General features: G+C 44.3%; 1 protein-coding gene across 1 annotated transcript; it reads right to left on the minus strand.

The window, feature by feature from the left end:
- Positions 1-4,517: 4,517 nt before the first annotated feature.
- Positions 4,518-5,592, minus strand: LOC310752360 (taste receptor type 2 member 7-like; the record flags this gene model as incomplete). The annotated part of the gene is made up of 1 exon (XM_083592469.1): positions 4,518-5,592. Exon 1 carries the CDS (start codon positions 5,442-5,444, stop codon positions 4,518-4,520), a length of 927 nt encoding a protein of 308 aa, XP_083448595.1. The 5' UTR covers positions 5,445-5,592.
- Between the last annotated feature and the right edge of the window lie 5,698 nt (positions 5,593-11,290).

The following is an 11,290-nucleotide window of genomic DNA, read 5'->3' on the forward strand; positions in this document are numbered from 1 at the left end:
TGAGTTGTGGCAAACTTTGCTGAGACTGACATTCTGTGACAGAGTTCCTGAGAGATTGCAGGCCTTCTTAGCTTCAAAATAAAGAATGGTTGGATGAGCAGAGAAGAGCATGAGAGCTATGATCACCATTCCAAGCAGTCTGGGTGCAAGTACATCGATCCTTAGCTTCAGCCAGAGGAACAGGTGATGGGGGAAGTTGGTGACCTTCACACAGTAGAAGACATTGAGCCATGCGGCACACCAGAGGCTGACGTTGCTGAGAAATATCCAGAGAAATGTGCCAATATCTTGTCCATATGCACGCATATTGCTCTCTGCAGTGTTGTAGTACAGAATATTAATTGTCAGGATGGTCAGCTGCAGCATAATTCTGGAGGTGCTCAAACTGGTCAAGAGGAAGTCGCAAGGGGCCATCTTCCTGTTTTGGAGCCATCGGTGCCCATTCACAACTAGGATAAATCCATTTGCTAAAACGGCAACAGCAGACTCAATTGCTAGAATGGTCTGGAAAGAGATAGCAAGCGGAGTAGTTATGCCCATTGTTGTTAATTTCTGCCAAAAATGCCTCAGTGGAAGAAGTATCAGCGGGTAATTCTCCTGGTCTCTTTTGGATGTCCAGCAGTGGAAACTCTGGAGACTGGGGCTTTTTAAAATGATGAAATCATGATGTGGAAACGATGCAAATCTCAGTAGGATTCTATTACTAATGAGAGAACCAGGTGTCATGTTGTTCAGGTACTGAGACTTCAATGAGCAACCAGTTTGGGGTGGTGCTGTTGTTGTTTTTTGCTGTGTGCATAAATTTTACAGTGCTTGAAATCTAGGTAATTCTGATTCACCAGAAGTAACCACTCAATTTCTGATAAATTGGTCACATTCCTCCCTGTCCTTGTATTACGTTGTATTATGAAAAACAGCAGACAGTACATCAGAGGAAAGTTAGAGAGAGAGAGAGAGGTAGGGAGGCGGAGAATCTTGTCTTCTTGGATTCAAGGGGTGCATATCCACAGCCCTCTTCTCTTTATGTAGCACTTCGTCTGATGTGTAGAATGTGCATTAAGATTTCTTTCAGTTTTGGATTGGACAATATTAAGATCATGGTATGTGCTGAAGGGATTGCAGAGAGCACAAACTCAAGAGCTAATCGGCCATTTGTGCCATAACGGAATAAACCGCCTACAGGAATGATTAAAGCAGCAAAGTACGTCATGTCAACAAGCAGAGAGAACAACAAAGACTTCATGACATTGAGATAGACCTGAGTGCTGAGGTCCTTAATGGCAGAGCCACTCTTTCTGAGATTCCTTCTGTGCCTCCAAAGAGAGATGAGCAAAACCATGGATGCCGCTACACTGAGGATGAAACTCATGCATATAGAACATAACTGTAGAGTTCTAAACATGAAGAATGGGTTTTGGCAAACCTTGCTGAGACTGGCATTCCTTGTCAGAGTTCCAGAGAGATTGCAGAGCTGCTTGTTTTCAAAATGAAGAATGGTTGGATGAGCAGAGAAGAGCATGAGAGCTATGATCACCATTCCAAGCAATCTGGGTGCAAGTACATCGATCCTTAGCTTCAGCCAGAGGAACAGGTGATGGGGGAAGTTGGTGACCTTCACACAGTAGAAGATATTGAGCCATGCGGCACACCAGAGGCTGACGTTGCTGAGAAATATCCAGAGAAATGTGCCAATATCTTGTCCATATGCACGCATATTGCTCTCTGCAGCGTTGCAGTATAGAATTATATTTGTCATGATGGTCAGCTGCAACATAATTCTGGAGGTGCTCAAACCGGTCAAGAGCAAGTCGCAAGGGGCCATCTTCCTGTTATGGAGCCATCGGTGCCCATTCACAACTAGGATAAATCCATTTCCTAAAAAGGCAACAGTGGTCTCAGTTACTACAATGGTCTGCAAAGAGATAGCAAGTGGAGTAGTTATGCCCATTGTTGTTAATTTCTGCCAAAAATGCCTCAGTGGAAGAAGCATTAGCGTGTAATTCTCCTGGTCTCTTTTGGATGTCCAGCAGTGGAAACTCTGGAGACTTGGGCTTTTTAAAATGATGAAATCATGATGCGGAAACAATGCAAATCTCAGTAGGATTCAGTTACTAATGAGAGAACCAGGTGTCATGTTGTTCAGGTACTGAGACTTCAATGATCAACCAGTTTGGGGTGGGGTTTTTGTTGTGGGTTTAAATTTTACAGTGCTTGGACTCTTGGTAATTCTGTTTCAACATAAGTCACCTCCCAACTTCTGATATTTTGAACTTGCACTTGTGAGATGCTGTTGGGGTTGCATTATGGGCAGGCATGTGAGGTCTGCCATAGTAGAAGGGGAAGTAATAGTAGTAGTAGTAATAGTAGAAGTGCAACTGGACTTCTCCGCAATCCTTCCCCTCTGCAGGGAGTGGTGCATGCTCTAGTTATCTCCCGCCTGGACTACTGCAACGCACTCTACGTGGGGCTACCTTTGAAGGTGACCCGGAAACTGCAATTAATCCAGAATGCGGCAGCTAGACTGGTGACTGCGAGTGGCCGCCGGGACCCCATAACACCAGTTCTGAGAGATCTGCATTGGCTCCCAGTACGTTTCCGAGCACAATTCAAAGTCTTGGTGCTGACCTTTAAAGCCCTAAACAGCCTCGGTCCTGTATACCTGAAGGAGTGTCTCCACCCCCATCGTTCAGCCCAACACTGAGATCCAGCGCCGAGGGCCTTCTGGCGGTTCCCTCATTGCGAGAAGTAAGGTTACAGGGAACCAGGCAGAGGGCCTTCTCGGTAGTGGCGCCTGCCCTGTGGAACGCCCTCCCAGCAGATGTCAAAGCAATAAACAACTATTTTACTTTTAAAAGACAGCCCTCTTTAGGGAAGTTTTTAATGTCTGATGCTGTACTGTTTTTAATATTCAGTTGGAAGCTGCCAAGAGTTGGGGAAACCCAGCCAGATGGGCGGGGTATAAATATTAATAATAATAATAATAATAATAATAATAATCATTAATCTCACTCCACATATCACTAGGTTGCCCCAGCTGAATGGCTTCCAACAAAAATACAGAGGAAAAGGAAAAGGAAAAACACATCGAGCATTAAAAGCTTCCCGAAAGAGGGCTGCCTTCAGATGTCTACAAAAAGCTATATAGTTCTTTAACTCTTTAACATCTGCCAGGAGGGTGCTACACAGTTTGGGTTCACCTCCCAAAAAGGCCTTCTGCCTGGTTCATTGTAATTTCACTTCTTGCAGTGAGGGAACTACCAGGCGGCCCTCGGAAGTGGACCTCAGTTTCCAGGCTGAATGATGATGATGGAGATGCTCCTGCAGATATACAGGATGAAAGCCTTTTAGGGCTCTAAAGGTCAACAGCAATACTTTGAATTGTGCTCAGAAACATCCTGGGAGCCAATGTAGATCTTTTAGGACCGGCGTTATGTTGAAGCCTTGGGTGTTAACGGAACCTAAGGGAAAACCAGGAGTCAAAGCTGGGGAGCAAGCTAGAAGTCAGGACCATAAATGGCATTTAGGGCCCAGGCATATCTTGGCAGCAGGACTGAAGAGAGTAAGGAAGACATATTCGCTGAATGGCAGCAAAAGGATACAAGAACAACCATAGCATAGGATCAGTCCAAGCCTAACGATATTAAGCTGCTTAGGCAGCTCTTGGAAGTAACACAGAACCTGAAGCATTCACACACTAACCAAAAGCTTCTCTGTTCAAACCTCCATAGATTTCTGTATATCACTAAATTAATGAATTTATAACTAAAAGAAGAAGGGATAAAAAATATTTTATTCCCACCCCTACTTATCGCCAATATCCCTGTCAGTAATGATTTACACGTAGAAGTGTCTGAGTAAATTATTACTGAACAGTGGATTCCTAGGCAGGGACATACCTTAGGGCAGGTTTAGGAGGAGAGAAAGTTGATATGTTCGATTAGAAAAAAACCATTGCTGACATTTTCTTAATAACGATAATTAGAGAACCCCTTTTGGACTTTTCATGTGAAAAGGAAAAGGAATTTATTTGAGACATTTGGGTCAGAAGACCAGGAAAATGTTGCCTAACAGAAAGAAGCTCAGTCGGATATCATTCTAGAGAGAATGTTTTTTGGGGGAAACTTTTATGTAACTGACAGGTGGAAAGTCCTTTTACTTTTCTTCTTTCTTCTCTGAATATTTTGTAGCCTTTGCTTCATGTAGGCAGTGGGTGGAGAGGCAGGGAAGGGAAGACCTCCCTGAGTGAGAGAAGAGGAGAAGAAAGGAAAGCTCCCAGATCAGAGCTGGGAGGGTCCACCACGATCTGTGTAAGACAAGAGTTAAGACCTACTTTTGAGAGGACTCTATATTTTCTTTTCCTTATTTTTCTCTGTTTTTCTTTTTCATAGATTCCTTTTTTATGTGATTGTATTATGAAAAACAGCAGACAGTACATCGGAGGAAAGTTAGAGAGGTAGGGAGGGAGAGAATCTTGTCTTCCTGGATTCAAGGGGTACATATCCACAGCCCTCTTCTCTTTATGTAGCACTTCGTCTGATGTGTAGAATGTGCATTAAGATTTCTTTCAGTTTTGGATTGGACAATATTAAGATCATTGTGTGTGCTGAAGGGACTGCAGACAGCACAATCTCAAAAAGTAATTGGCCATTTGTGCCATACCTGAAAAATCGAACCACAGGAATGAGTAAAGAAACAAAATACGTAATGTCAACAAGCAGAGAGAACAACATAGACTTCATGACATTGAGATAGACCTGAGTGCTGAGGTCCTTAATGACAGAGCCACTCTTTTTTAGATTCTTTCTGTGCCTCCAAAGAGAGATGAGCAAAACCATGGATGCCGCTACACTGAGAATGAAACTCATGCATAAAGAACATAACTGTAGAGTTCTAAAAACAAAGAATGGGTCGTAGCAAACCTTACTGAGACTGGCATTCTGTGTCAGAGTTCCTGAGAGATTGCAGAGCTTCTTGTTTTCAAAATGAACAATGACAGGATGAACAGAGAAGAGCATGAGAGCTATGATCACCATTCCAAGCAGTCTGGGTGCAAGTACATCAATCCTTAGCTTCAGAAAGAGGAACAGGTGATGGGGGAAGTTGGTGACCTTCACACAGTAGAAGATATTGAGCCATGTGGCACACCAGAGGCTAACATGGCTGGAAAACATCCAGCAAAATCCGCCAATATCCATCATAAAACTATGCATATATTTCTCCAGAAGGCTGTAGTACAAAATATTATTGATCATGACAGTCAGCTGCACTATAATTCTGGAGGTGCTCAAACTGCTCAAGAGGCAGTCGCAAGGGGCCATCTTCCTGTTTTGGATCCATTTCTGTCCTTTCACAGCTATGATAAATCCATTTCCTAAAAAGGCAGCAGTGAACTCCATTGCTAAAACGATCTGGGAAAAGATACCAAATGGAGTAGTTCTGCCCATTGCTGTTACTTTCTGCCAAATATGCCTGAGTGGAAGAAGTATCAGAGTGGAGTTCTCCTGGTCTCTTTTGGATGTCCAGCAGTGGAAGCTCTGTAGACTTGGGCTTTTTAAAATGATGAGATCATGATGTGGAAAGAAATGCAAATCTCAGAAGGTTTCTGTTACTAATGACCGAAACAGGTATCATGTTATTCACTTATACTTGGATTTTGACATATACTGAGATTTCAATGATCAACCAGTCTCTGTCAGTTTGGGGTGTTTTTTTTTTAATGTTTTTTACCGGGGGTATCAATTGTACCATGCTTGGACTCTAGGTAATTCTGTTTCACCATAAGCAACCTTGCAACTTGTGATAATGTTAAATGTGAAATAGCATGCACATCAGCAGAGCAAGCCGATCGGGCACCTGGGGTGGTGCGCCTGGGGGTGGGCCAGCCGCCCATAGGGCGGGGCAAGCCGCGGCAAGATGCTCCATGGGGCCTCCGAGCAGTCTGCCTGCCTCCTCCCACTCAGCTGCCCTACAGCTGAGGGGGAGGCGGTGGGCAGACCATTTAGGGCATGGCGGAGCCTGCTGGCCCCGAAGCCACCGCGTCACTCCCAAAAGAGATGTGTGACTTGGGTGCGCTGCGTGCCCAGTGATGAGTGACGCCCGGCATTTTGTCACCCCCCTTAGTGGTGACACCTGGGACGGACCGCCCCTAGCACACCTCCCTACCTCCGCCCCTGAGACTGCAAACTCATGGGTAGGATATGATATGGAGAAAAAGGAGAAACGCACCTCAGAATATGTTTGACTTCTGAGTTGTGTTCAAAAACGGAAGCATTTACTTCCGGGTTTTCAGTGTTTGGCTTCTGAAATGATCCGCAGCCGAGATGCTCGAAAACCGAGGTTTCACTGTAATTCTGTTTCACCATAAGTGACCTCCCAACTTGTGATAATGTGAAATGTTAAACCTCGTGGATAAGATAAACTACTGAACTACAGTAGAAGAGCAGTTAAGTCAATGAGGTATTTGTGAGATGCTTTGGGGCAGCGTCATGGGGACAAATCTTAGGTGAGCCATGGATTGAAGCCTTGGGAGTCAAGGGAACCAAAGGGGAGACCAGGACTGAGAGCAAGTAAGAAGTCAGGACCAAAAAAAAAAAAAAAAGGCCAATTAGGGCCAAGGGATATCTAAGAAGCAGGACTGAAGAGTAAGCCAGATGTCAGGGCTGAACGGCAACAAAAGGATACAGGAAGGTCAGGTTCACAGGTCAGTCCCAGGCCTGGGGATATTAAGCTGCTTAGGCAGCTCTTGGAACTAACACAGAACCTGGAGCGTTCACACACTTACCCAAAGCTTCTCTGTTCAAACCTCCATAGGTTTCTGTATCTGAACTGTCTCACAGTTCTCAAGACAGCTATTTGGATTGGCCTCATTCATTAGGGAAAACAGAGTTGGCACGACAATGACATGGGATGAAGCAGCTGCTTTGGGTGGCACCTGAGAGAAATGGCACGGTTGAAGAGGAGGAGGAGGGAGCTGCTGCCCCACTGTAGCCTTATTAGACTATACCGACTGGTGGGGTCTGCGTTGCTCCCGGGAGGGAGAAAGGAAGTCAAATGACACCGAGGTTTGGTTCAGAGAAAGAGTTTATTCTGCTCTCCAGATAGCAGAAGGCACTTGCGTGACCTTCCACAGCAAGTCCAAAGAAATGAGAAATTTCATGCAGTATATATATCCTCCAGGCACCCTCTCCCCCCTTCCCCAGGAATCCATCCACGTCAGCTTATACACGCAAGCTGACATCACAAATGTTCTTGCCGGTACTCTTAACCATAAAAGGGTTTTCCTGTTCCTGCACTCTTTGACCATAAAAGGGTGTTCCTGTTCTTGTTCCTATACTCTTATCTTGGAGCAAGAGGTCACCAACTATAAGAGCGCTCCTGGCGCCGTTCCCGGGTGGCTGACAAGGTGTGTACGTCAGTGTGGTCAGAACGTAAGATAAGACCCAGATGTCTCATCCCTGCTCCACTCTGGAACTGACAAGTTCATCCCTTGCCATCATGGACTGATAAAGGAGAGAGCTTTGAGCACTTGTTTATACAGCTGACTTTCTGTTTATACATTGACTCAAGCTCAAGCTTCCTGAACTTGAAAAGCTCAAGTTAATGCATTTTAGAAATGCTCCCTTGGAGATGGAAAAATGGGGATTTTGGGGGCCCGTTTCAGACTAACTGCACAGTCAGTTTTGGGTTTGGGAAACCCATTTCTTCACCACTGCTGCTTTACGTGGTGGGATTGCCATAGCCACTGTCTGAAGTGGTGGTAGCAGCACGTGAAGGCAGGAGCCAGGGGGAAGTCAGAAATAAAACAGCCGGTGCCAGTGAAGTTAACTCTTTATTCAAGGAAACAGAACAGCTAAGGCCTAGTGAGCCCAGCAACTCTTCTCCAATGCCCAAATGAAGCAGTTGCGGGGGGGGGGGGGTGAAGGTCCCTGCCTTCCCTCAGCTCTCCAATCTCCTCCTTCCCAGAGTCTTTCCCAAGGAACCTGAGAATCCTCTGCCTTGTTCTTCTCTGCTCCACGCTCTTCATACCTCCCTGGGTTCTGGGAGACCAGAGGGGAGGGGAGCTGTCTTCCCTTTGGGGTTCCCTTGCAGGTTCCCCTGCTAGTGCCTCACATCACTTTTCAGCATCCAGGCTGTCACTGACAAAGCAGGGCATCCTGTTGAAGGCATGAATCTGGATTGGGCATTCCAGTAGAGGGTATGTGCAGTTTTTTCCATTCCAAGGCAAACCACCTAAAATAGAGAAGATTGTTCATAAAAAGAATGTGGCTGGCATCTGTCTGCCTCAAGAGAGAATGGACTGTGCCTTTTGAAGTGGGCGGTGAGGTGAAGTCAAAACGCTACGTTAGCAGCACCGAAGTGACCCCCTGGGGTGCATAAGCTGGGGTGTGGGTTAGAGATCCAGGGAGGGCGCAACCATCTCGTACTCTACCAACTGAGCTATCAATTTTTTTCATAAAAAGAAATAAATCAGCAGCTGTATAAGAGCTAATGAATAAACATACATGTATCTAGGCTTGAATTACAATGTAGAAATAATAGCTCACTAAGTCAAGTGTACAATATCCATCTTTCCACATACAAAAACAATTCTTCTTCTTCTTCTTCAGAAATGGTATCCGAGACATCATGACAATCCCAAATGTTGTTCATAGAGGTTCCTTTCTGGTATTTGATGACCAATCATGGATCATAGAAATCGTCAAGCATTTCTGATCTATAAGTAGGTTTTTCCCTGTTGCTTGATGATCCTCACCAACAAATAAATATATATTCAGGCAAAGTGCTGACTCAAGGCATTGATTTAAACTGCTCTAAAAAAAATGTTCTGAAGATCTATACAAAATGAATGCATTTGTTAATAAATGGAAGAATGAATAAATATTTTATTCCCCCCCTACTCATTAGTAATGATTGACAAGTGGAAGCAGCTGTGTAAATAATGATAGGTTAGATTTCTAGGAAGGAATAAACCTCAGGGCAGGTTTCGCAGGAGCCGCTAGTATATCTCAGACAAATATTAAAGAGATGGGGGGAGTTTTGGTGTTGTTTTTTTGATACAAGAAATGCGTGTTCACAGCCCTCTTCTCTTCATGAAGCCACACGTCTGATGTTTAGTATGCGCAATAAGATTTCTTTCAGTTTGGGATTGGACAATATTAAGATTATGGTATGTGCTGAAGGGATTGCAGACAGCATTATCACAAAACCTAAATTGCCATATGTGCCATACCTGAAAAAATCGCCTACAGGAATGATTAAAGCAGGAAAGTACGTCATGTCAACGAGCAGAGAGAACAAAAAAGACTTCATGACATTGAGATAGACCTGAGTGCTGAGGTCCTTAATGACAGAGCCACTCTTTCTGAGATTCCTTCTGTGCCTCCAAAGAGAGATGAGCAAAACCATGGATGCCGTTACACTGAGAATGAAATTCATGCATAAAGAACATAACTGTAGAGTTCTAAAGATGAAGAATGGTTTTTGGTAAACTTTGCTGAAACTGGCATTCCTTGTCAGAGTTCCAGAGAGATTGCAGAGCTTCTTGTTTTCAAAATAAAGAATGGTTGGAGGAACAGAGAAGAGCATGAGAGCTATGATCACCATTCCGAGCAGTCTGGGTGCAAGTACATCGATCCTTAGCTTCAGCCAGAGGAGCAGGTTGTGGGGAAAGTTGGTGACCTTCACACAGTAGAAGATATTGAGCCATGCGGCACACCAGAGGCTGACGTTGCTGAGAAATATCCAGAGAAATGTGCCAATATCTCGTCCATATGCACGCATATCGCTCTCTGCAGTGTTGCAGTACAGAATTTTATTTGTCAGCATGGTCAGCTGCAACATAATTCTGGAGGTGCTCAAACCGGTCAAGAGCAAGTCGCAAGGGGCCATCTTCCTGTTTTGGAGCCATCGGTGCCCATTCACAACTAGGATAAATCCATTTGCTAAAAAGGCAACAGCGGACTCAACTGCTAAAATGGTCTGCAAAGAGATAGCAAGTGGAGTAGTTATGCCCATTGTTGTTAATTTCTCCCAAAAATGCCTCAGTGGAAGAAGTATCAGCGTGTAATTCTCCTGGTCTCTTTTGGATGTCCAGCAGTGGAAACTCTGGAGACTTGGGCTTTTTAAAATGATGAAATCATGATGTGGAAACAATGCAAATCTCAGTAGGATTCTATTACTAATGAGAGAACCAGGTGTCATGTTGTTCAGGTACTGAGACTTCAATGAGCAACCAGTTTGGGGTGGTGCTGTTGTTGTTTTTTGCTGTGTGCATAAATTTTACAGTGCTTGAAATCTAGGTAATTCTGATTCACCAGAAGTAACCACTCCATTTCTGATAAATTGGTCACATTCCTCCCTGTCCTTGTATTACGTTGTATTATGTTGTATTATGAAAAACAGCAGACAGTACATCAGAGGAAAGTTATAGAGAGAGAGAGAGGTAGGGAGGGAGAGAATCTTGTCTTCTTGGATTCAAGGGGTGCATATCCACAGCCCTCTTCTCTTTATGTAGCACTTCGTCTGATGTGTAGAATGTGCATTAAGATTTCTTTCAGTTTTGGATTGGACAATATTAAGATCATTGTATGTGCTGAAGGGACTGCAGACAGCACAAACTCAAGAGCTAATCGGCCATTTATGCCATAACGGACTAAACCGCCTACAGGAATGATTAAAGCAGCAAAGTACGTAATGTCAATGAGCAGAGAGAACAACAAAGACTTCATGACATTGAGATAGACCTGAGTGCTGAGGTCCTTAATGGCAGAGCCACTCTTTCTTAGATTCTTTCTGTGCCTCCAAAGGGAGATGAGTAAAACCATGGATGCCGTTACACTGAGAATGAAACTCATGCATAAAGAACATAACTGTAGAGATCTAAAAACAAAGAATGGATCATGGCAAACCATGCTGAGACTGGCATTCCATGTCAGAGTTCCTGAGAGATTGCAGGCCTTCGTGTTTTCAAAATAAAGAATGGTTGGATGAACAGAGAAGAGCATGAGAGCTATGATCACCATTCCAAGCAGTCTGGGTGCAAGTACATCGATCCTTAGCTTCAGCCAGAGGAACAGGTGATGGGGGAAGTTGGTGATCTTCACACAGTAGAAGATATTGAGCCATGTGGCACACCAGAGGCTGACATGGCTGAGAAACGGCCACAGAAAGGTGCAAATCTGATCATAAATACGCATATAGCTCATTGGAGAGTTGTAGTACAGAAGATAACTCACCATGGCCGTCAACTGCAACAGAATTCTCAAACTGGTCAAGAGGAAGTCACAAGGGG

The sequence above is a fragment of the Podarcis filfolensis genome, assembly GCF_964270895.1.
Source record: "Podarcis filfolensis genome assembly, chromosome: 17".
Taxonomy (NCBI): Eukaryota; Metazoa; Chordata; class Lepidosauria; order Squamata; family Lacertidae; genus Podarcis; species Podarcis filfolensis.